This window comes from Rhinolophus hipposideros (assembly GCF_964194185.1).
Source record: "Rhinolophus hipposideros genome assembly, chromosome: 20".
Lineage (NCBI taxonomy): Eukaryota > Metazoa > Chordata > Mammalia > Chiroptera > Rhinolophidae > Rhinolophus > Rhinolophus hipposideros.
The window spans coordinates 50,726,278-50,751,391 of record NC_138066.1 but is presented as its reverse complement, the minus strand read 5'-3'; the positions used below and the strand labels follow the sequence as shown (position 1 = coordinate 50,751,391).

The 25,114-nt window shown below is 58.3% G+C and overlaps 2 protein-coding genes across 4 annotated transcripts in view; one reads left to right on the top strand and one right to left on the bottom strand.

Moving 5' to 3' along the window:
* The window catches only part of DNAH17 (dynein axonemal heavy chain 17), a gene marked incomplete at its 5' end in the record, with an annotated part of 105,661 nt that extends 90,022 nt beyond the window's left edge, over positions 1-15,639 (top strand). Inside the window, 10 exons of the mRNA XM_081027368.1 lie at positions 1,149-1,297; positions 2,128-2,255; positions 3,041-3,268; positions 5,118-5,309; positions 8,159-8,338; positions 8,704-8,886; positions 9,915-10,097; positions 10,445-10,588; positions 11,041-11,266; positions 12,402-15,639. Coding sequence (XP_080883494.1) covers positions 1,149-1,297; positions 2,128-2,255; positions 3,041-3,268; positions 5,118-5,309; positions 8,159-8,338; positions 8,704-8,886; positions 9,915-10,097; positions 10,445-10,588; positions 11,041-11,266; positions 12,402-12,649 — 1,861 coding nt within the window. The 3' untranslated portion in view covers positions 12,650-15,639. The remainder of the gene's footprint in view (positions 1-1,148; positions 1,298-2,127; positions 2,256-3,040; positions 3,269-5,117; positions 5,310-8,158; positions 8,339-8,703; positions 8,887-9,914; positions 10,098-10,444; positions 10,589-11,040; positions 11,267-12,401) is intronic.
* PGS1 (phosphatidylglycerophosphate synthase 1) overlaps positions 11,929-25,114 on the bottom strand; it is a 33,918-nt gene continuing 20,732 nt past the window's right edge. For all 3 annotated transcript variants that reach the window (XM_081027369.1, XM_081027371.1, XM_081027370.1), the window contains exons 8-10: positions 19,832-19,980; positions 15,663-15,791; positions 11,929-12,494 (exon numbers count right to left, since the gene is read on the bottom strand). In XM_081027369.1, coding sequence (XP_080883495.1) covers positions 15,672-15,791; positions 19,832-19,980 — 269 coding nt within the window. In that variant the 3' untranslated portion in view covers positions 11,929-12,494; positions 15,663-15,671. The remainder of the gene's footprint in view (positions 12,495-15,662; positions 15,792-19,831; positions 19,981-25,114) is intronic.

Genomic DNA, 25,114 nt, shown 5'->3' with positions numbered 1-25,114 from the left:
TCCAAAAGCCAGAATGGAGTTCAGTGGCAGGCTTGCAGGAGGAGCGCCCCCACCCCACCCCCACCCCATAGGCCGCGTGGGTTCAGGAAGCTACAGAAACCAGAGCAGGGGCTGAACATAGACACAGGTGCTCCAGGACGTCCCAGGGAGGCGGGAAGCCCCACCCGGCCCCAGCCCGCAGGTCAGGGGAAGGAGAGGGAGGGTGTGAGTGGCCTCTAAGTGAACAGGTGCACCTAAAGGGCCTCCAAGGTGCTCAGAGCACTCAGAGAGCCACCTGCTTGGGGATGAGCAAGCTCTCCCTGGCCATGCTGCCATTGTCAGTTTTTCAAAGACTGGGCTGGACATTAAAATGGTGCTAATTTGACCTCCTATGATTCATTCAGAATATAGTAAGCTCAGCTGCCTGTGATCACGGGAGAGGGACAGACAGCTGAGCTCCAAAGGTCACGCCATACAGCACTGGATTTCCCGTAAGAGGGGCCTCGACTGACCCCGGGGCTTATGGGGTCGAGCTAGAAAGAGTCTGTGGCTTGGGACAGAGAGGTGCTTATGTAAATGGAGGTATTTATGTCAAGTCATTTTTTTCCTGTGTTTTCTGATGATCCATGTTCTGTGGTCCTTGAAGAAAACTGCTGTGAGACCAGCTTCCTTCCTCTTGAAACCCCTCAATCGGAAGGTCACCAGGACGCAGAAACCCCTCAACGTTCTGCTCCTTCTTGCTGCCCTTGTCTGGACAGCAGATTGGAAATGTGTGGGAAACAGAAAATGGCTAAAAACTGAGCCCTTTCTTGGGAGCACGGAGGGCTCCCAGCGTCCAGGAGCCACCTGGCACTGAGGCGTGGTCACCCGGCGGCACTGAGCTGCTCCCTCCCCGTTAACCCTGTGCACCTTTGGAAACAGGCAGCATCAGGTCAGCTCGCGGAGCTGCCTCTCATCTGTGCACACATGCTGCAGGGCCCCGGGGAGCAAGAACGGACCGCTCCACACCCCACACTGCACAAGGAAAGCCCCTGCAGACTGTTTTCTGGCCTGAGACCTTTCTCTGCCTAAGGAAGTCTGCCAGAAAACAGCCCTTTCCCCGGTCATGCCCACTGCGCCCCGAGCCCCGTACCCCGAGCCCTGGGGTCTGACCAGGCGCATCTCCTCAGGAACTTCGTGGAGGAGAAGATGGGCAGCAAGTTCGTGGAGGGCCGGAGCGTGGAGTTCTCCAAGTCCTACGAGGAGAGCAGTCCCTCCACGCCCATCTTCTTCATCCTTTCCCCAGGGGTCGACCCCCTGAAAGACGTGGAAGCCCTGGGTAAGTGTGGCCAGCCAGCGAGGGCCTCAGTCACCAGCAAACACAGGCCCAAACCCCAGTGAGATGACACTTCACACCCCTCGGGATGGTTATTACCAAAGACGCAGAAAACGACAAGCATTGGGAGGACGTGGGGAAACCGGAGCCCTGGTGCGTCGCTGGTGTGGCCGCCGTGGAGGGCAGTCTGGTGGAGCCTCGAGAAGTGACGTGTGACCCAGCAGCTCCACTCCCAGGTGTACACCCAAGGAACTAACACAGCTGCTCCAACAAGCACTCTACATTCACAGTGGCCAACTTGTGCATGCAACCCAAGTGTCCACCAACCAACCAATGGATAACGGCCGTGTAGTAAAGCCACACAGTGGGATAGTATTTCACTAGGAAAAGGAGTGAGGCCCTGACACGCTCCACCATGGATGGACCTTGTAAACTTTGTGCTAAGGGGAAGAAGCCAGACACAGAGGCCCCACGTTGTATGGCTCCATTTATCTGAAGGGTCCAAAACAGGGCAATGCACAGAGACAGCGGCAGAGTGGGGCTGCGGGGCCGGGGGAGGGGCATGGAGAGCGTTTAATGGGCACGGGGATTCCTCCTGGGGTGATGGAAATGTTCTGGAACTAGACAGATGTCTGCACAACACTGTGAATATGTTAAACGTCACTGAGTTGTACACTTTTTAAGATGGTTTTTAAACTGGTAAATTTGATGTTACGTGTGTTTTGCCACAATAAAAAAAGTGGGGGAGGGTGTGGCAGTCCCAGCCGTGGATCACAGAGCCTCAGCCTGTCAGTCATTCGCCCCCACACTTTCCCTGTTTTTCTTTCCTTTAGGGAAAAAGCTGAAATTTACCATAGACAATGGGAAACTCCACAACGTGTCCCTGGGGCAGGGACAAGAGGTGGTGGCTGAGAACGCTCTGGACGTGGCTGCAGAGAAGGGACACTGGGTCATTCTGCAGGTAGGGTGAGGGTGAGTGCTGACACCTCTAGGGGCGGGCGCCACGCTGATGGGTGTGGGGACTGGCCATGGGTTTGTGAGCAGCACCCTGGGCAAATGGGCAGGAGGCAGCCATACCAAGTTGAGCGCTGCCTGCGTCAGCCTGGGAGCGGGGGCTGTCGACTGCTCCGGTGGAAGTGTGGCTTCTCCAGTGATGAGAAGGACACTGGGCTTCATGCCAGAGAACCCCTAAAGAGTATGATTTTAAACACAAAAACACTGGTGACAAAAGCGCACCTCCCCCTCTGCAGCCAACAGCCACGAGGCTTGTGTTCCCCATTTTGGGGAAATCCTAGCACGACCCCCATGAGCCCATCCTCACCCCGGCTTGCCCCCTAGCTCCTCCAGGCTGGTCTGGCTCCCACAGCCCCCACAGTGTGCTGACACGGCCTCGCCTGAACCCAAGTGGAGAGCTCAGCGTCAAGTCGTTGCTTTTCACCCAAAGCTGTCAGAGGAGGGGTGGGAACCATACAACGTCAGCCTTATGCCAGGCCCGCAGAGTGGGAAGGGCTCGCCAGGAGGCTGGAGTCCTGGATTAACTGAGCACAAGAATCGCCTCTGGGGCCACAGATGCTTGGCTGAACCGATCCTGCCTGCCCTGCGGCCCATAGGGGGGGCTGGACGGCGGGGTGGGGAGCGCCAGCGATGTTAGGAGGAGCCCCGCAGAGGACACGGCAGAGTGGCCTGTCCTTGTGGGCCCAGGGCAGGGAAGGCGTATGTGGGCACTAAGCCCAGTCTTGGCCGCAGAACATCCACCTGGTCGCCCGGTGGCTGAGCACCCTGGACAAGAAGGTGGAACGGTACAGCCTGGGCAGCCATGAGGACTACCGCGTGTTCATGAGCGCGGAGCCCGCCCCCAGCGCCGAGTCCCACATCATCCCCCAGGGCATCCTGGAAAACGCCATCAAAATCACCAACGAGCCGCCCACAGGCATGCACGCCAACCTGCACAAAGCCCTGGACCTCTTCACCCAGGTAAGGCGGCTTCTCCTATGCACATGCCCAGTGCCAGTCCCCAGTCGGAGCGGCCCAGGGACCCAGACCACATGGAATCACTGGACCTCAAAGCCAAGGATCCGACTGCACTGTGAGGACACTCCGTGCTGGTTCTCTCCCGGCACATGCACCACACACGCACACACGCACACACGGTCACACACGCACACACGGTCACACACGCACACACACCCAGCGTTGCAAAGTCAGTATGTCCCTGAACGGGTGCACAAAGCGCTGTGGGAACAGCCATCACTGACAGCTTCATCAAACAGAAGGGCACGTTTATAATCAGTTTCGTGCCCTGCAAGTCAGTGCAGGCCCGGGCCCTGGGTTTGTCTAAGCACCTCAGGAAGGGGCCCAGCTCCCAAGGATGGTTCCCGACGGTCAGTCAGTTTTGCTGAGGCCACAGAACCTCCTTGGTCTGTCCTCTCCCTCCCATGAAGGAGGACGGTAACGCCAGCCTCACTGGGCTCTGAGCTCTGGTTCCCTCCCCAAGCAGGCCACCACCTTCCCTGGCTTCCTTGCGCCCTTGTGCAAACCCTTAGCATCAATATCCATTCTTTTAGCACCTGACCATCTTCTGTTGCGCACTAGAACTTTCTGGGTGCACAGACTTGGTCTCCAAATCGGAGCCTAAAACCTTCTTGAGGAAGAATGCCTGTGTTCTCAGGTAACACCTAACAAAGACCTACTTATGGAGTGCATTGTGCCAAGAGTGTGTAACTTCTATGTCTGATGTATTTAGTACATAAAATAATATATGGAATTAGCAACTAGCAACTCCCTACCAGCTTTGAAAGGACCCAGTAAGATCAGAGTGAAGTCACGGAGAACTGAGGGCAGGAAAAGAGATGTGCAGAGTGGTCACACATTCCTCCCTCCAAGCACAAAATGCTGGGAGCCTGGCATGTGGCAGGCGGAAGGAACATCGAAGCCAGTGCCGGGAAGTGGGTGCCCAGGCAGACAGCCAGGACCAGCAGCGAGTAGGGAGTGGCCAGGTGCAGGGAGGCCCGGAGCACACTACACAAGGGGCTTGAGAGCCTGCAGCCACTGCCCAGTGTCAGGGGGCATGGGCAGTGTGGGCAGCTGGGGAGCTGGGGCCCCTCCCCACATGCCCACAGAGCCCTGGGCCCTGGGGCGCAGTCAACGCTGAGCAGATGAGGAAGACACAGCTGGGCTTCCAGAAGCTGCCCACTTAGCAAAGACAAATCACAGTCAGTAAAATCTCACAAACCTGATTCAGAACTTGGGCTGGGTCTGCCATTTTCCGGGGCCACAGAAAATGGAAGGGCTGGCTAAGCACCCGCCCCCTTGGATTGTTTTTGAAGAGCTAGGGTACTGTTTGCATATAAAAGATGAGGAATGCTGGTAACTGTGAAGGCACATTATTTCTCATTAAGTAAGCGAGGAAGGCATGTGTGGGCACCATGCCTGAAATGTCCTGGCAGGGGTGACACTTTGTTAGGAAGCTGCAGCGGTCACTGGACTTGTAATCAGTGCTGAAGAGATAGAGAACTTGCCATCAGTGTTCTGAGTGTGCCCTGCCAGGCTTTGCAGACCAGAAAGACTTTATCCCCCACTGCACCCCACCCCACCCCACTGCACCCCACCCCACCGCACCCCACTTCACCATACCCCACTGCACCCCACCCACTGCACCCTACCCCACCCCACCCCACTGCACCCCACCCCACTGCACCCCACTGCACCCCACCCCACCGCACCCCACCCCACTGCGCCGCACCCCACCCTGAACCAGTGGGCAGGCGGGACTCGTCCCCCTGGCGCTCTGCATGGGCTCCGCTGACAGAGCGTGCACCCGCAGGACACTCTGGAGATGTGCACCAAGGAGCTCGAGTTCAAGTGCATCCTCTTCGCCCTGTGCTACTTCCACGCCGTGGTGGCCGAGAGGCGCAAGTTTGGGGCACAGGGCTGGAACAGGTCGTACCCCTTCAACAACGGGGACCTCACCATCTCCATCAACGTGCTCTACAACTACCTGGAGGCGAACGCCAAGGTACAGGGCGGACCTCCTGCCGAGTCCTTCTCCTCCCATCCAGCCTTTCCCGCCTCCCGCCCTCGCCCGCCCTCTTTGGATAATTCTTAGTCGTATGTTTAAGAGACCTTAAATGAGGTTAAATAAGCATCACAGCCCAGGAAAACTGGAAACCTAAGAATCATCTAGACCCCACCAGCCTGAGACAACGGTCAGCATCCAGTCCCTGGCTGCCGCCACCGCAGGCGTCAGCCTTCTGGCAGTCTCTGCTTGTGATCACACTCCATGGGGTCAGCTACCTCTGGGGGTCTGCCCACCTGGCACCTGACAAATCCCAGCACCTTGGGGCAGCGGAGCCGATCGTGGACAGGGCTGGTGCTCAGTCAGCGTCTGGAGATGGAACCCAGTTGTAGAGCAAGGGCCAAAAACCCCTCCCTGGAAAGATGGCAATGCTTCCTACCTTTTTTAATTGAAAATTCCATGTCTAGTCAGACGCATACAGCCGCAGAGGGCTGAAAAGAAAGCCAGTGGCCTCCAGTACTGGGTTGTGGCTATGAGGGCACCAGCAGACTGGGGAAGGCGGGTGCTGGGGGGCAGGGGTGTCCTGGAGAGGTGGGCCCTGCAGTGAGTGGCTCATGTCCCCTGTGGGTAGCCCAGCAGCCTGTCTAGAGACCCCCTAAGTCTTGGTCTCTCACCCTCAACCGAGGGCGGTTCTCCCGCTGCATTTGGCCTTCTCAGGACCTTACGTGAAGCCTGGCTCTGACCTGGCACCGCCTCTGAGCCCCAGGAAGCAGAGGACTGTGTCCCCCATAAGCCTTGGGGTCCTTCTCCTCCCTCTTGTCCCTAAAGCAACAGCAACGAGAGCGGGCACCAGCACCTTCTTAAGCCAAGAGGGATGGACAGGGAGCAAAAGCAGTGCCGGGCTTGCCCAGGGAGGCTCCCAGGAACCTGCTGGGGCATGAGTGAGGGGGGTGGTCACACAGCTGAACCAGTGGTCAGAGCTGGCACCTCCCTCCCAGCGCCCGGACGGCCTAGGCACCCACCCCTAGTGGCACAGTCAGGGCGCTGGTGCCCAGGGGCCTGGGTTTGAAGCCGGGCCCTGCCCATCACTAGCTAAGAGATTCCCCAAACCAGAGGACAACACCCCAGCTTCAAAGCTTTGGTGCTCAGGGAGGAAAGGTGCAAAGTGCCCCACCTGGCCTGGGAGCGCTAGTCTCAGGAACCCCTCCTGTCTCCCACCCTATTGTGATGCAGGGGGGAGGGGGGAGACTTCAGCCCTGCAGGTCCACTCCCTGGGATGCCTGACAAACATCACCTTGCCCTTGGGCCAGAGTAGACCCCCTGCCTCGACAGCCAGGAGGGAGCCGCCAACCCAGATTGGGTGGGGGGGAGATGGCCTCCCAGGACTGCTGTCACCCAAGCCTGAGCTTGGAACGTTGTGTTTACCGGCCTTGGAGAAGGCAGGAGAGCGGCACAGGCAGCAGTCAGTTCCCATCCCCCAGCTCCCCCCTCCACCCCCACCGCGGTGGTTCCCAGGTCCTGTCGCTGCCCTTCCCTTCCAGGGAGCAGAAGCCTGCTCTTCTCTGCAGTGGGTCAGGCCGGGTGCTGATGGTCACTTCACCTAAAACAGGGTCCATAAGATCCAAGCACTGGTAGCGTGTCTTCCAACACTCACACCAACAAATCGATACAATGGGCAAGACCTGAAGGGGTTTCATCATCACTGCAGCTTGTCAGATTGGGGCTCTCTGGGGAGACGAGGGTGGGAGGAACAGTCTTGTTAGAATTTTCGCTTAGACGCCTCCCCTGTCACGCATGCGTGAATCCAGGCTGGGCAAGCACCTGCTAGAGACTACGCCATGCGGTGGGGAAGGGAGGGGTAAAGAACGGTACAGGAACCCACGTCCTGCTGGCAGTGTTTCCTCAGGCCACGCACTGGGCCTGGCCCACCTAAGCTTCCCTTTGTCCCAGTACCTGGAGAAAGTGAGTGACGATGCTGTCATGTCCCAGGGCCGTCCCATCCTGCCACTCAGGGTGTGTCCGAGTTACACACGCAGTGACCAGCGAGGCCTGATGTGTGACAGGCACCCCAGGGATTCCATCGGCAGGTGTGGGACACCCATAGCTTCCGTCCCTGGGGGTTACTCCACTTCCCCACCCCAAGGGGAAGGCCCATCCCCAGGAGGCAGAGTGGGGTGTGCCCACCCTGCCCCACAGGAGAAACAACACGGCGTCCCTAAAGCAAAGAAGTAGCATGCCGAAACCACCGCCCAGCACATCCCATGACAGCTGGGCCGGGAAAATGACCATTTAGAAAATAGCAGGGCAGCTCCCCACCAGCATGTGGCACGCAGCCAGTCCAAACCGAGGGGCAAAATACACACAGATTTCAAAAGCCAGGTACAAAAAAAAAGAGTCAGTGGGATCAGAAGACCCACTTGAAGATCTGACAACTGGGCTTCACGGCCAGAAAGCTGCACGGTGCCCGGGAGTCAAAACCCAATCTCCGTAGGATTAAAGGTTTCTGATGAAAGTAGACAGTGAGGGAATCCCAGAGGGATCCCGTCTCCGATCACAGGTAATAAAGGTAATAAAGGGAGAAACAGGCAGACAGACAGTGGGCTGGACGGTGGACCTGTGGACTCGGCCACTGGCCATGAGTTCCAGCAAAGTGCAGTCAGAGGGCCGAGGGCTGTCCCCTGCCGCCCGAGTCAGATACCAAGGACCGGTGGTGGCGTGCGGGGTGGGAGGAGGTGAGCCTCGGGCCTGGTGACTGAGGGTAGCAGCTGCTGTGGAGGAGCTGGCGTCACCCTAATTACAGACAGAAAGGGGCCGGACGCACCGTCCCTCACTGCTGCCGTCCTCTGAAGGTGCCTTGGGACGACCTCCGCTACCTTTTTGGTGAAATCATGTACGGCGGCCACATCACAGATGACTGGGACCGCCGGCTGTGCAGGACCTATCTGGCGGAATATATCCGCACAGAGATGCTGGAGGGGGAGGTGCAGCTGGCCCCCGGGTTTCATATCCCCCCAAGCCTGGATTACAAGGTGAGGAGCGCTCCTTCCCGGGGACGGACCACAAGTTAAACATGAGCTCACTCTGTGACACAACCACGACCAAGGCTAATGCCATCCTGGCCGGCTCCCGGTCAGAGCCTCAGATCACAAATGGAACATCAATAATTGAGCAAGAAGCCAGGAAACCAAAATGAGAGGGTTTGAAAGGCAGCCTCTGGGAGGGGGAGTGGAAACTTCCTTATGTAGCTGGGGAGCAAAGGGGAGCCGCCCAGGAGGGCCGTCGGGACCACTAAGTTTGTGCAGAGGGTGAGATGTGCATGGGTGGAACATTCTGGAAAGAAGGTCCCAGCTTGCACAGCTCTCCCTTGGCAGCCTGACTAACCACCCCTTTTCAGGGTTATCATGAATACATCGATGAGAACCTGCCCCCCGAGAGTCCCTACTTGTACGGCCTGCACCCCAATGCAGAGATCGGCTTTTTAACAGTCACCTCAGAGAAGCTGTTCCGTACTGTCCTGGAAATGCAGCCCAAAGAGACGGACTCAGGAGCAGGCACCGGCGTGTCCCGCGAGGAGAAGGCAGGACCCCTCCCATCCTTCCCTGGGGCGGTGGCAGGGCAGGGCCTAGAACCTGGGGTCGCCCTGATCAGCCTCAGCACCTGGGAACCTGTTGGCACCACACTCAGTCCCACCCCAGGTCTCAGAAACGCCGGGTGGGGCCTGCAAGCTGGCTAGCAGGGCCCAGTGGCACTGAGCAGGCTCACAGGCCTAGAGAGGGGCAGGAGGTCCTCCAGCTTCCCCAGCTAAGTGCCCCACAGAGCACCTGCCCTTCTCCAACCTAACCCTTAGAGCACAAGAGCAGCAGCCGAAAACCCCAGGAGAGCAGCACGCGTAACAGTCAGATGAGTGGGAACAGGCCCTCCCTCCAGGGGAGCTTAGAGGGCAGTGGGCACACCCTGCTAACACTCAGAGAAGCAGAGACCCTCAGAGAATGTAAGAGCATTTCCTAAATTCTCACCTGTCTGGGCTCCTCTGCCGTCTTTGGAGGTACGACACCTTTGCGCTTTGTAAAGTATTCAGACAAGGTCTGTTAAAAATTAGCTAACTATTGGGCTTCAGAGCAAGTCGACCAAATTCTTGACTGGAAGACTCTCGGTGCTATTAGGCCCCGTGACCTTTTCTTGGTCTGACGATGGAAACCAGGACCCTATTGCTGGGAAGGCGATGTTCCTGCCCCCTGAGTGGGCCACCCCTTGAGGGTGTGACCAGCACGGCCCCTGCAGATAGTCCACACGGAGGACAGAGTCCCAATCCCACAACCATCGGGTGCTCTGAGTGGGGGAGGGATGCTGGTCCATTCGGGCATGTTTGCAGGGACCAGGCTGGGTGGCCTGATGCTCCTGGGACAGTCAGGTGGCCTCGACAGTGGGGCCAGCGCACTCCCAGCCCACTGGCCATGGTTCCCTCCCCTCGCCGGGTGTGTGGCTGCCCCTGTGATCCTGGTTTTGCGGCCACTTGTGTCTTTGCTGCTGGGTTTGGAGCTGTGGACACCGGGGGAGGGCTGGCTGGCTGGGGGCAGTGACAGGGCCGGCTGGGCTTCCTTCCAGGTGAAGGCCGTGCTGGATGAGATCCTGGAGAAGATCCCAGAGACGTTCAACATGGCCGAGATCATGGCGAAGGCGGCCGAGAAGACCCCCTACGTGGTGGTTGCCCTTCAAGAATGTGAACGAATGAACATCCTAACCAACGAAATGCGCCGCTCGCTAAAGGAGCTAAACCTAGGGCTGAAGGTAAAGTGTGGGTCAACAGGGCCCAGGGATGGGACTTAGGGATTCCACCTGAGCTGCACAACAGCGCAGCCTCTCCGGGCCACCGGTGCTCGGCCCCTCGGCCCCGGCAGGCTGCCACGGCCCCACCTGGCTGTCCCCCGACAGGAGGCACAAGCGTGGCCACATCAGGGGCTCTGCAGAGGCCTCACACTGTCAAACTCCGTTCTGTGGGCGACGCTCAGCACACGTGGGTGGGTGCTCTCTTGCCTGACCGAGCACGGGTGGAACAGGGCCGGGACTGGCCAGGCCTGCGTCCGTGCCGAGTGGCGCAGCCTGGGCCCCCCAGCACCCGTCTGTGTGTCCCTCAGGGGGAGCTGACCATCACGACCGACATGGAGGACCTGTGCACGGCTCTGTTCTACGATACCGTGCCCGATACGTGGGTGGCCCGGGCCTACCCCTCCATGATGGGCCTGGCAGCCTGGTATGCCGACCTGCTGCTGCGCATCAGGGTGAGGACAGGGCTCCCAGGTGCCCCGCCCCCAGAGCGTGGCCCCGCCCAGGCCTGGAGGCCCCTGCTGGCCTGGCCTTTGTCAGAGCAGGGCTGGAAGGGCCTGGTCCACACCAGAGACGCCTGGCAGTGCAGGCACTTCCTCCTAAAGGAAGAAGACAGCAGGCTCCAAGTGAGAGCAGATTCTATTGACACACACAGAGCTGAGCGCCGCCCGTCAGCGGGGGCCGCCTCCTAAAGGCGGCCAGGTGACGAAAGCAAAAGCCTCCTTGGGGCTCCCAAATTCTCAAATGGTCAGCCATCCCTCCTGGCCCTGCTCTTCCTGTCCCCTCATTTAAAATGGAGCCAGACGGGAAAGCCAGGCCAGGCCTGCAGGGCTGACTCCACGATCTGTCCGTAAGGCAGTCTGCTCTGTACTGCGAGGCACGCGCTGACCACTCGCTTGCCTTCCAGGAGCTCGAGGCCTGGACGACGGACTTCGCCCTGCCCACCACCGTGTGGCTGGCTGGTTTCTTCAACCCCCAGTCCTTCCTCACGGCCATCATGCAGTCCATGGCCAGGAAGAACGAGTGGCCGCTGGACAAGATGTGTCTGTCTGTGGAAGTGACCAAGAAAAACAGGGAGGACATGACGGCCCCCCCACGAGAAGGCGCCTACGTGTACGGGCTCTTCATGGAAGGTAAAGGGAGTGCTGCTGGTCTGTGGAAGCTTCTAGAACTGGTCCTGCTTGGCTGGAGACCAGCTCTTGGCAAAAGCAGGCTGTGAGCGTGCTGTAAGGGGACAGGTGGGAGGGGCACTCGGCGACGTGGCTCTCAGCTTAGAGCTGCCTGAAGACGGGTGACACGGCTCAGGACACGCTCACACGGTCTGGAGGAGACCGAGTAACGGTGCTCCAGACAAGCAGAGTAACGGTGCTCCAGACAAGCAGCTGGCCCTGCTCCGCTGAAATGGCCGCTTCCTCTCAAACGGGAGCACCAGCTCAAGGTGATGAGGGGCTCAGCCCTTCCAGGCCTTGGGGCAGGGAGCCCAGGCTCGATGTGCATTTGGTGGGTGAGGGGTGAAGGTCCGGAGCTCCTGCAGGTCCCACTCCCCCTCCAAGCTGCTGCTGCCCCCAGGCCATCCACCTGCTCTGAGCCTGGTGCCAGGCCGTCCGAGGGGCCAGGACCAAGCAGCAGCTGGGCAGAGGCCACACAGCACCGTGGGGCAAGCCATCGCCATGGCCCCACTGAGTGCCAACAACTCCACCATATACCTCCATCCTACTCAGCAAGTGACGTCAGCCCTTACCTGTCGGGGTGTCGGGGGCCCCAGTTCTCATAGCACAAAGAAAAGCACAGTAGCAGCCGTCCTCCATGTTTATTTGGAATGACAGACAGGAAATATAAACATTAAATAGGGTGCGTAGAAATTACAGCAGCCTGGGTAAACGCAGTAACAGTTCTGTGCACATGGAAATGGGTATTTACACGCAGGTGTACACACAGGACGCTCCCTCCCTGAAGGAACTCCCGTCATTTTCAGCGGAGTGGTGGTTTCCTGCACTGAAATTAAGAAGGCTGGCGGATGAGGCTCTAAACGCATGTAAACGATGGCGCCAGTGGCTTCCGTGCCAGCTGCGCTCGGTGCACAGTGGGGTAAGGGGGAGGCCACGTGATTACCGACGACCTCTCTGTTTCCAGCTCCGTCTTCAGCAATTCCTGTGCCCTGGCACCGGGCTTGAGCTCTTTGGGAGCAGAGCCAAGTCGGGGGTGTTGGGGGCACCAGCCTATCCCTGCAGGCGTGTCCCCTCACTCATGGCCAGCATTGCACTGCAGGCGCTCGCTGGGACACCCAGACCGGGGTCATCACCGAAGCGCGGCTGAAGGAGCTGACACCGGCTGTGCCCGTCATCTTCATCAAGGCCATCCCTGTGGACCGCATGGAGACCAAGAACATCTATGAGTGTCCCGTGTACAAAACACGCCTCCGCGGCCCCACCTACGTCTGGACCTTTAACTTGAAAACCAAAGAGAAGGCAGCGAAGTGGGTCCTGGCGGGCGTGGCGCTGCTGCTGCAGATCTAGTTGGCGCCTGCCCGAGGCCACGCTCCCCAGATGCGAACCGCACCTCAAGCTCACAGCTAGAGTGTCCACCTTGCAAGGGGTGCTGCCTTCTTCCTCCTACGTACTCAAGGCACCCGGTAACCGTGCCCGTGTGGACTGGCCAGAGGGTGAGGGCAGCGTAGGAGAGGGGATTCGGGTGGGATTAAAACAATGACGTCACTGAGTTGTGCCCATCTCATTCACCTGAGCCGGCCTGCAGCTCGGCACCAGATGGCCACCAGGGACCTGACACAGGCTTGGGGACAAGGCCCCAATTCAAAGCAGCCGGGGCAAGTGTCCCAGGAACCAAACCCCCAAATCTTCCCATAGGGGCCACAAGCAGCATACAGGGTGAGGGTGTGGCAGTCCCACCCCTTGGCCCGATGCTACATGCCAAAGACCCACCAAGGAGGGGACAGGGCATTTCGTCATAAACAGGAGCGGCCACCTCTCCACAGTCCCCAAAGCATTCCCTTTCTATCACGGTAAGGCCGCCTCCACAAACTACTCCCCAGAGGTGCCGTTCCCACGTAGCTGAAGTGCTTCCCTGCCAACTGCCCCCTTCCTGAAGGTGCTGGCAATAGGACATAGCGGGGAGCAGCTCAGACGTGCGGGTGTCCTGGGAGGTCTCAGGCTTCTGCAAAGAACTGCCCAAGCCCACGAGCCCCTTGGGCCGCTGCCTTCACCTCCGCCCCTCCTCAGTCACGGCAAGGGCGCGGGGGTGCGGGGCTGGTCAGACCGTGCCCATGAGCAGTCCAGGGCGCTGCTCGGCACCAAGAAGCCCTGACTTCTTACCCGTGAGGCCTGTGCAGCGACCTGCGGTGGCACGAGGAATGCCCAGCGCTTGGTCCCTCGACAAGGCCCTCAGCCAGTCCCCGTTTTAGGCCTCTGAACATATCCAGGGACAGGGCTCAAGAAAACCTGCGAGGACACAGCCCACCGCACCAGGCGGCCAGCAGCAGCCTGGCCCCTCGCCGCCTGGCCTCAGGCCTCACTCTGCGGGCTCCTGACCCGAGGGCCGCCCTGGGCCAGGGCTGGCGGGGACCTGGGAACCAGGGTGACTGGTAGGAGGGTGTTTCTATCTGCCACCAGAATCTTCTCAGCAGAGTGAGACCAGTGAGTCCCAGACCCGTCTGACACAGTGGCAGGACATTCCAGTGAAGAGACTGGACGTCCAGGGCTGGCTTGGGTAAGGGGATACAGGCAAGAGGAGGGAACCCACTGGGACACTGGGGATGCAGGCAAGGCCGCGAGCAGAGACCACCAACTCCAGAGGGGGCTGGCCCCCCTTCCTGGTTTTAGGCTTAAAAGTAAAGGCTGGTAAGTCACTAGGATCCTGGGACCCAGTGGGGCCGACAGGGGGAGTCCTCCCTCCCGGGGGGCCGAGGTTCAGGCAGGAGTTTGGGCCCGGGAGCCTGGCTGCCCGGCAACCTGCTCTAATGGCCAGGAGAGGTCGCTCCTCAGACAGAACATAAAACAGCTGGCAGTCAGCAGGCAACTCATTTTCAATCCCCAGTAATCACCACAAAATGGGAAGGTTTTCCAGTTTTGCCTTCAGAGCCTGGAACAGTCATCATTCCACACTATGCATTGTGAGCAGCTAAACTTTCCTCTCCAGACTTTCCGAGAGGATTTACCTCTAGGTTACAATCCAGTGATGAGGAAACAGGGACAGGGCCAAAACCTACTTCATACCTGAGTGCTGGAGGCCTGGGCAGCCACTCTGCACCTGGGCTCTGCCACCTGGCTCACCACCAGGCTGGCCAGAAGAGCCGGGAGCACTCCTGGGAGGACAGCTGCCCAGGACTGTCTTGTAGGTAATTAGCAGGGACAAAGGAAGCAGCCAAGCAGAGAGCAGGCTGTGGCACTGTTTGCGCTGATCCCACAGAACCTACAGGAATGCCAGCGCTGTTTACAGAAAGCCTCTCTCCAAACAGAAACCCGGGGCCGGCACATTCTTTTGGCTTCTCTGGTCTAATTGTCCCACAGGACAATTTAACAACTAGTTTGAAGGCAAACAGTGTTAACTGACGTGCTGCGGCCCCAGGGCAGGGCGGCCTTGGCCACCAGCCACTCCCAACCACTGAACCCGCAGGCTGCCTGGGGCGGGGAGAGGTTGCAGATGCTTCTGGTTTGAGCCCAGAAGCCCCCTGCCCCTCACACAGGCAGCCACCGGCTTCGGGGACCCCCGAGGTGACTGGCCAGGACTGAAAACCACACTGGCCACATATCCCTTTACCCTCATCATCGAGTTCTTCGCACTGTCCCTTCTCTACAAGCCCAAGCATCCCACTCCCACCCCCCAGTATGGGCAGGACAAGTGGGAGCCCAGAACAGCCCCACCCAGAGCACCTTGGGACGCTGATCCCATCTGGGGACCGCTGGGGTGAGCTCAGGGCCTAAGGGGGTCACTCAGGAAGACGCCACTTCTCAGGGAAGCCGCACCTCCGGTGTCTGGGGGCAGCTCAGGTCAGGCCTGCTCACTGGGCAAAGCAGTGGCCTCCCCCAGAGTGGCCAGAGCGCGTCCTGTTACCAGCTGCCAGCACAGAGAACATGGAGCCTCCGTAAGTGCACGTCACAGAAACGTCAGGCAGAGGAGGCCGAGCCCCGAGGTCTGGCCCCGTGCTATCTCCTCCTGGCATCTCACCCCAGCGAAAGCAGCTGGCCAGGCAGCAAGCCAGGGCCCGCTCCCAGCCAGGGCGCTTCCTGCCCTCCTGCCCTCTAAACCATGAGCTCAGCTTCAGGGGAGGGCGGCGCAGTCTACCTGTGTCCCCACGGTCCGGGGGGACGAAGGTCCTCGTGACACTGACCCCCACCACAGCCTGCCCTGGGACTCCCTGGAGGGGGTGCCTGATGGGCATCAGGACAACCATCCACACAAGCGCTGCACCACTCCTGGGTCACCAAGGAAGGGATGAGAGAGCACTGGGGTTCCTATGCGAGTTGGGGCAGTGACCCCTGGGGAACCCCACTGGGTGGGCCCTTGAGGTGGCACCTGTCGTCCTCAGAAGAAGTTTTTAATCAGTGGCGTCACCAGCTTCACCCACAGCTTCACCTGCCGACTCGGCTGCTCGAAGGTGGCGGAAGACACCATACCTGACCTCAGGTAGAGCTGCTCCTGCTCCTGAGGAAAAGGAACAGGAGTTAGGGGTCCCGTCCAGCACCAGGCAACAGGATGGGGTGCCAGGGCCCGGCAGCCAGGCCCTGCAAGTGGCCCCTTTGAAACATTCCTTGGAAAAGCTAAGGAGCCCGTGTTGCTACACGTTTTTAAGACCAAGCCGTGCAGGGGACTGGTAATTTAGAGTTGAAGAGATACAGCTGGTAGAAAAAGTGAACATTCACCCTTCTAAAGGAGGTACTGCACAATTATGATTATTTCGTACATGAGACGTAGTTTTTCTTCTCTCCAGTTGGCAGAAGCTTCCGTAACACCACCACCGGGGCTGACAAAGTCCTGGGAGCAGGCGCACTGCTGATGGAGGGCATCGCGTCGTCCTCACCGAGCGCAGTCTGGCAAAGCCCTCAGAGCCTTCAAAAGCTCCACTCACAAGAGTTTATCCCCAGAAAAGAAGCATGCTCTGCGATTTCTGTACACTGGTGTTTATCCCAGCGACATCTACAATAGGGAAACACTGGAAACCACCTAAATGTCCAACAACCAACTGATTAAATATAATACACCCCACTGACAACCCAGCACTCACTATGAGACACTCAGGTTCTAGAAGAACGTTTATTCAGTAATGCAGGTAAGCACATGTGTTAAGCGAAAAATCCTGGGTATGAAATCACAGATACCATATAATCCTAATTTCATTAAAAAGAAACAAGTTAGACCTCTCCATGTGCTCACAGAACAAAAGATGGAAGAACAATCAAAAGGATTTCAGCAATTATCTGTGGACGAAAGGGCCAGTATAGTCTAACTTCTTAATTTTCACAAGTATCACTTTCATATTTTAAAACAAGTTAAGTAACACGTATCTAAGCCTTGTCATGAACTGCGCTTGGGATCACTGACGGAGAAACTGTCTTTTAAACAACTCGCCCCCCACACACTGTTCCCTTTTGTAGGGGACCCATCGCACTTCCACAGAGGCTGCGACCTACGACCCCTGAGCTATGAGACGCCTACCATCCCACACCACCGTGAGGACTGAGCAGCAATGGCTGTGAAGACGCTCTGGCCACGGAGGACCAGCAGCCCCAGAGAAAAGCCTGGCCGGCTCTCCTCCGGGGCCGGGGGCAGAGGGTGTGTCCCCCCAAGCTCCTCTGACCCCATGAGAACAGGGCGAGGATGCCTGGCCCTCCAGAACGCTGGGAACTGGTCCACAGCTTTTCCCATCAAGGCCTGGGGCAACCAAGCGCCTGGATGCAGTTCTTCCTGCACGTTTCTGGCGCTGGCTCTGTGGCCGGGAGCCCGTGCTGCGGGGCCCGGCCCCCGGGAGCTCCCGCCGGGCTGCCCAATCCCACTCTGTCCCTGGCCTCCGACGGCTGCTGCTGCGCCTGACGGAGCAGCCAGCTTCAGTCTCGGGCTTCAGTCTCAGGGGCTGGTTTGCAGGAGTCTCCACAGACCGGCTCCAGCTTTATGTTTTCAAATGAATATGCAGCCAAGATTTCAATTAAATTACCAGAAACACTTAAGTTTCCTCACAGACGCCACAACAGGGATGGAGAAGGAAGTCAGCTGATCGAAGTTACAATGCTGTTCTAGGGTGTCTTTCTGGGGTCACAAGTGGTAAAGCGTGTTCCCTGAACAAAACCAGGAAGCTTTCAGTCTTTACTGTATGTACTAAGAGAAGGGCGGGACTTGGGGTTCAGATAAAAATATCTCCCATCCCATCCCAGTGTGACCCAAGAGGGGCCCTTGCCTGCATCCCAAGGAGAGTTCCAAGGCGGCTTCTGGGAGAAGGCACCCAGGCAACGGGGTTTTAGGGACTTTCTGGGCTGTGGCAGGCTGTGTGGCTGGGCAGTCCCAAAATCGGGCATTGGACAGGCCTCCACGACGGCAACTGCAGTCCCAGCATATGAGCATATGGGCGGAATTATCCAGAAACGTGTTTCTGCATTTCAAAGGCTCTAAAGAAGGGAAGAGCTGCGGCATGAATTGCCACCCTCCCACAATCAAAAGCCCCTGGGATTCAGGTTTGGGAAGAAAAAGAAAATATCCCAAATATGTCATCTGGGAAAGCAGATACTGACCACAACCAGCCCAGCTTTTCTCAAAAACCAGGATGTGGGTTCAGTCCTCCCGTCTCAGGAAGTGGGGGACAGCGGCCAGTACCAGGACCCTGGGCACAGGCCTGGGGAACTTGCTCCCCCAAATGAGCCCAGGTCCACAGAGATTTTGTCTGGCTCCAGGCCAAGTCACACGAACACTTCTCTACTGACCGGGGACAGAAACTCAGGGACCCGGGTGTCTGTGGAAACCCACTCTCTGCAGCGGGGGGTGGGGGAGCGGAAGTCAGGAGGCTCACCCCTGGAAGGTGCAGGTGTGAACCTCGGCTATGGGGGCTTCCTCAGTCATTTGCTGGAAACCTGCTGAGCAGATCAGATTCTCCCACTGGCCACCCAGAGCGTGACCGCTGCCACTTCCTCTCACCCTCCATCGTGAAGCCCTTCCCGGCACCAAGGCCCCACTCAGGCGGACAAGATTCCCAAATCGCAGGAGGCAGGATCCCGGGGCACAAGGCCGTGACCATTTCCTCCTCCAGCAACAAAGGCTCCAACTATTTCGCAACAGCAATTCCCAAACACTGGAGAATAAAAGCTTCACAAAGTCACCAGCTGAAGCCTCTGCGGTTGGGCCTGCAGCAATGTTATCAGCAACGGGATCCTGACTCCCGACTCGGGAGGGAGGAAAGCTGGCACCTTCCCGGGAAGGCCATGTTGTACCGGCCACACACTCGGAGCCCAAAGCACCGCCCGGGCTCACACGCTGGGTGGTGCGTTTGCATTCTCAAAAGTCTATCAGCGCTGACTGCTGCAAGTGACCAAGGACAGACAGTCACACAAAAGCACGAAGGAATTGCCACTAACTTTGTCATTCTCCACTTTAAACAGAGCAAATCTGACCAGCATGCAAGAAGGTGGAGGCCACGGCTGACGCTCAGGGAACCACCACTGCGTTCCCATCCCACAGAGGAGACGGAGTGCTCGCCCTGCTTCTCTGCACCTGGCGGTGGGTCGCCAGCCAGCAGCATGCGGCTCAGGGTCCCCGACCCCAAAACTCTCCAGGCCGAGCTCAGGAGAAAGGGCTGCTCTCCCGACTGACAGCGCAGGCCCGACCAGACACTGGGAAGTGTCTTCCAAGGGGAGGAGAGGAGGGTCCTCAGAGGGCCACCTGCACCGGATCACCTGCCCACACCAAGGTGCTGGGCCAGACACAGCAAGTCAGGTCCCATCCCCCAGTCTCCGCAAGAATGCCTGCCTTCTCCCTCTCAGGGTTTCAAGGAAAGCAACCCCATTACAACTATAAGCATGAGAAAAGCCACAAGAATTCCAGGACCCCCCCGCACCCCGAAGGAAGATGGACCCTGCTTTGGCCAAGCTCCATCCCTGGACATGGGGGGCAGGCAGAATCCGCCCGCAGTTTCCCTAGTCCCACACACCCACGCCTTGACCCTGCAAACACACCCCGAGGAACCCCTGCTTCTGGCCTGGCAAATGTCCAAGCTGTCCACCACCCCCTTACATTCAATCCCAAAGCAACCCGGGCCCGATCATCCCCAAGTGCACGAGTCTGAGACAAAGAGCCCAAACACCCATGCAGAGAGGGCTGGGGCTCGAGGGCATGGACACCCGCGAGCGAGTTCTCCACGAGCCCCCGCACTGGTGCTCTGGCTTCTCTGTGGGGTCGGCCTCCTTTTCCTGGCTTCTGTGTCACCCCTTCTGCCCGGGTGGCCCCCCTTCCATAGTGGACCTGCATTCCGAGAAGGGCTCCGCAGTCAGAGAGGCCTGCAGGCTTCAGAGGGAGGCCCTGCAGCCAGCTTCTCTGGCCACCAGCCATTCCTGCCACCACCAGGGGGCTGCTGAGGACTCGGGCTCTTCCTCACTGGGCTCAGTCCCAGGTGGGTGGGCAGCGGGACACAGCTGCCAGGGAATGTGACACAGGCAGGGCTAAGCACCCAGCCCCACGCCCCCGCCCCCGCGTCCCCCACCCACCTGGTGGAGCTGCTGCTGTAAGGCCTGGTTTTCCGTCACGATGGCAATCTGGGCCTCCAAGTCCCGATGGACTGACCTGTACCCAAAATTAGGAGAGCCAATCAACGTGAGACAGGGCAGGCTGCTCCCAGCCAGGTACAGCCACAGGCCTGCAGGGAAAAGGAAACGTGTAGAGGAAGTGAGCACAGCATCTTCCCAAGCCGCTCCACACCCCATTTCCACCTAAGAAAACCCGGGTGCTGGGGGTGCCGCTGCTGCAGACCCCCTGGGCAGGCTGGCCAGCCTCCTCTTGGCCCCGGCCCAGGTGGCTCATTGGGACGGCTCCATTCTTTCTGCCGCCCTGCATGCTGTGGCCTCTTCCCCCAAGCATGGTGAGAAGTGGGTTCTTAAAGGGAACCTGGGGTGCCTCTGCCCCCCTACCCCAGGGGCTAACCGGAGGCCCTTCCCACACTCTGAACTGCCTCTACCACAGCCTGGCCACTGGAACTCAGCCTATCTGGGCAGAAGCTCCATCGTCCTTCCACGGGCACTGAGGGAAAGAGGCCACTGCCGTGCTACACGGCTACAGGAGAGGCGGGCGGTTCCATGGGGGTGACACGGGCGCTTGGTAAGAACAAGTCACACCATTCTGTGTCTATCTGAACACAGGCCAGGGCCTTCCTCCCGAGGGACTCACGACCTCCCTCTTCAGGCTGCTAACACAACACACACACTGGAAGCCCCCAGGGCACCAGAGGGAGACCAGCTGGGCTCAGGCACTGTCCCCTGGAGCCCAGTGGGGGCCAGACCTCAGAGGCGCTGCAAGTCTGCCCACCCAGAGGACACTGCTTCCCCTTTTTCGCTAGAAAATAAGTCGGCTGACGTAACACTCAGAGATGAGACCAGGCAGGGCACAGTACGGGCAGCTTGGAACAGGAGTTCCCACTTTGTCCCCCCACCTGGCAACTTGCTGTCTCTGACAACACCATGGTGACATTTCTGTAATGCAGGTCCCGGATTCTCTCAGAACCTAAAACGTCACATGAAACGGGACAGGTAGGCCCTCCGCTCTGCACCCTGTGCCCCCATTCTGTCTCTACCCCCGAGCGCCAGGGCCCACTTGCACAGTCCCGCCCCCATCAGAACTACTTCTCCCACAAAAACAATCCCAAAGCCTCCCAGACACATCTGTCGCTCTCGACTTCCTTCCTCTTACAGGAGGGAGCCCCGACTGCCCTGGCCTCTTGCTTTCCCTCCATGCTGTGCCCTCACAGCACCAGGGACATTGCCCAGAAACCCCGCCCCAAGTCCGTGTGGCAGAGTGGGTGCCAGGCAGCTGTGTGGCGCCCCTGCTCGCAGCGGGCTCCTCACCCTCCCAGCACCGTTGGCCTCTCCTCCGCCAACATGACCCTCTCAAAGGGCCAGTCATGCACCATCGTCAGAGGCGTATCAACAACATGTAACGCTCACCAAGCTCCAAAAATAGAAGGTCATTTCCTAATTCTCACTCAGAGCATTTCCAAGGACGTCTTGGGTAAGAGAAGACGACGCTCTGCTGTCTGTTCCTGTCATGTGTCTGACATCCCCCCCACACACACAGGGGCCACATCAAAGCCACTCACTTGCCTGTGGGCACCACTCAACTGTCCTGCCCCACTGGGCCACTGCCATGGGGACAAGCACGTGGCCAGCCTTATCCTGTGTCGAGAGACCACAGGGGTGGACGGGCTGGCCCTGGCACCCTGACCCGCTGCCCAGGGAGGTCCGAGCAAAATGGCCGTGCTTGTCTTGTGTAGGCACATCGGGCTCAGGTGTTCCTGCCCGGCTTCCCAGAGTCTGGAGCGGGGAGGGACACGGGACATGGGACACGGCAACAGGCAGCTCACCAGCAGCCTCAGAAGGCAGGCAAGAGCTTACTGTTCCAAGTCTTCTGACGCCAAGAGCAGCCCTTGTCCAGCCAGCAAGGGGACAGGTAAGACTGAGGCCCGACACCCTCGTGGGTGACATGGGTCACGGCTGACGTGAATGCCACCCTGGCTGTGAGGGTCTGCTGGGGTGGCTGAAGGGCCTGGTCCTACGGGAACTTTTTATTTGTAAAATCTGCTTCAACACAGGGTGGCCAGCCCGCACCACCACCCCGCCCAGCTCCCCCACACGTACCACTGCTTCTCAGCCTGTTCTCACTACTGGCCCTGAAGGAGCGGTTTTACACCCGTTTTTCCTAACTGCACCCTCAGAACAAAACTTCACTGTCACGGACATACTGTCTGTCTGTGTGCTGCAGTCACGCATACCCGCGCTTTGCGTATAACAGACCATGAATTTTTCAGCTCCCTCCCCGAGAGCCTGGGAACCGGGACACACTCTTACTTCCCTGCCACCTCTGCCTCCCTCCACTTCCTTCTTCAGCTCAGGATGGACTTCAGGTGATCAGCGGGGGTTGAAGAGGCGGCGCCCCTTTTGCCCTGCTGACTACGTTGGGGAGGCCTGCGATTGCCCCTCCACCGCCCCCTGCACTCAAACTTGCACTGTACTTCTCCATCAAAAAGAAAATAAAGACCATAAATGGTGCCACGAGCGCCCCCAGAGCTCCAAGGGCTGGGCAGACAGGCTCTGGGACGTGGTCCTTCTAGAAGGACTGAAGCTTGTCAGTCAGGAGCGCTCAGCTCTTGTTCTGCACCGAGAACAGCTGGGAAATGGCTCTGGGGGTGGGGGGACGACAGGCTCTTTTGAGCAATCTTTTATCCCTCCGTTTGGAGCTCCGGGATGTCACAGGGACTCGCTGACGGGAAACACGACACTTCCCAGCAGACCAGAAACCTGTTATCAAGCCCCAGCTCTTCACTCCAGGCCTGACCTTTGGGCCCCACTTCTCCACCGTTCCAGGAATCACCTGGTCAGGGAGAGGCTTCCCAGCGGGACGACAGTACTTCTGGGACTGAGCAGGGGTGGTTCAAATGAGCTGGGAGGGAGCACTGTGTGTGGGTGCCCTGGAGTGCGTGCTTCCTGCTTCGGGGGACACAGGAAGACTGGGCTGGAGTCCCGAGACTTCTGCAGCTTCCCAGCTCTGGACCAGATGCCCTGCTCCACGCCTCCTCCTTAGAAAGGAGACACCTGCTTCTGCTCTGCTCACTCCCGCCTGCAGCCCCTTCTCCACACGGCCCAGCCTCATTCTGAAGGGCAAACCAGACGACCCAAAGGCTCCCCAAGGCCACCGCTCTCTATGCCTTAGCCCCTGCCGATGGCCTCGGCCACCTTCCAATCTCACTGCCCCACTCCCAGCCCTCCCCGCCTCACTCCTGGCCACACGGCCTTGTGCTGCTTTGCAAGGCCCGCGGGGTCTTGGGGCTTCACATTTCTGTTCCCTCAATGTCACCTCCTCAGAGAGGCCCTCCCTCACCGCTCATCTAACAGACCCCTGTGAGCCTGGATCCCTTCTCGTGCTCTGGTCTCCTTCACAGCCCTTCCATTATATTTGAAGAGACTCATCTGCTTATTATCTGCCTCCCACTAAACTACAAGCCTTAGGAGGCCAGGGAGTCAGTCTGTCTGGATCCCAGTGACTATTCCCAGGGCCTTGAATGCTGCCTGGCACACAGCAGGCACTTGGTAAACATTTGTGTGAATAAAATAAATGAAAATAGTAAAGCCTCTTCCAAAAACAACTGATGACTAAAGTGAGCATAAGAAAAGTTCGGAGGTTCTAAGCAGGAGCTTGTACATTTTGAGTTAGAGGTCTTCCCTGACGATCACTCCAAGGAAAATTCAGTTACACAGCCCTCCTCACCTCCCCCGCCCCACGACAGTCTGCAATCAATCTCAGAAGGTTCTCAGACCCCTGAAAAAGCAAGAGGGGACAGCAGACCTAAAGGTCCTATGCTGCCGTGGAGAGATGAGCAGCCGCCTGTTCCGAGGCCAGGATGGCACGAAACACCCCGAAGCCTGGAAGCGGGTGCACGCTTCAGTCTCAGGGGAGCAGCCCGGGGAGCTGCCCCCACAGCCTACCTGCCAGTTCCCAGGTGACACCTGCCTCCCTTGTGCCAGGGCAAACAGGATGGAGCTGCCCCAGCTCTCACTGCAAGTTCGCTTTTGGGCACTATGCCAAGCGGCCTGTCGGGAAGGCAGTAAAAATAGTGACAACTCTCACAATCATTAACAGATTCCTTGTCAGCAGGAGCCAGAAAAATCTTCATCTGTAGCCCTGCCCCGCCCTAACCATACACATTGTGCTGTTAACGCCAGAATATTGCATCCAGATGAATCAAAGTTAACGTCTTAAAACTCATTTTCTGATCCTCAAGTCCCCATCTGAAGGGGCTACTGGGTGGGGCTGGGCCAGGCTCGGAAAGCTGAATGCTTCTTCCAGAAGTCCCGTGATGTGTGAGCCCCCCCCCCACCCCATGGAGCAGAGCCGAGATGTGAGGAGGGAGCCGGCCAGGCTTCACTCACGCAGGCTCCCTGAAGCCTCGTGACAGGTCAGTTTGCTGGCACGTGGGGGACACAGTACTCAGAACTGCACACAAAGCCATCTGCGCCTGGCCCCCTGGACACCACTCTCAATCAGAACCAGGTTTCAAAGGGGGATCCCTGGAGGCAACCGAGCCGTCCTCAGTAGACGGACACGGACGGACAAATAGACTGTGGTCCATCCAGACAAGGGAATATTATTCAGCACTAAAAAGAAATGAGCTGTCAAGCCAGGAAAAGACAGGGAGGACCCTCCTTAAATGCATATTCCTAAGTGAAAGACACCAGTGTGAAAAGGCTGCATACTGTGTGATTCCAAGTATGTGACATTCTGGGAAAGGCGAAACTATGGAGACAGTGAAAGGATCGGCGCTGCCAGGAGATGGGGGGTGGATACGAACCGGCAGAGCACAGAGATTTTCAGGGCCGTGAAACTACTCTGCGTGACACAATAGCGGTAGGTCCCTGTCACTTCACATTTGGCCAAACCCACAGAAAGTACAGCAGCAGGTGACCCCTCATGTAAACTGTGGGCTCTGAGTGGTAATGACGCGTCTGTGCAGGTTCATGCATTGTAACAAATGCACCATCTGGTGGGGGGTTGGTAACGGGGCGGGGGGCTGTGCAGGTGGGAGGCAGGGGGTGGATGGGAAAGATCTGTCCCACCCTGTCAATGTTGCTGTGAACCTAAAACTGCTCTAAAAAGCTAAGTCTTTAAACAAATAAATAAAATAAACAAACAAAAGGGCACAAACTTTCCGTTATAAGACAAAAACGTATGCCGTGCTCCACCATCTGTAAAGAGCAGCGTCTGCGTCTACTACCTGCACAGTAAGT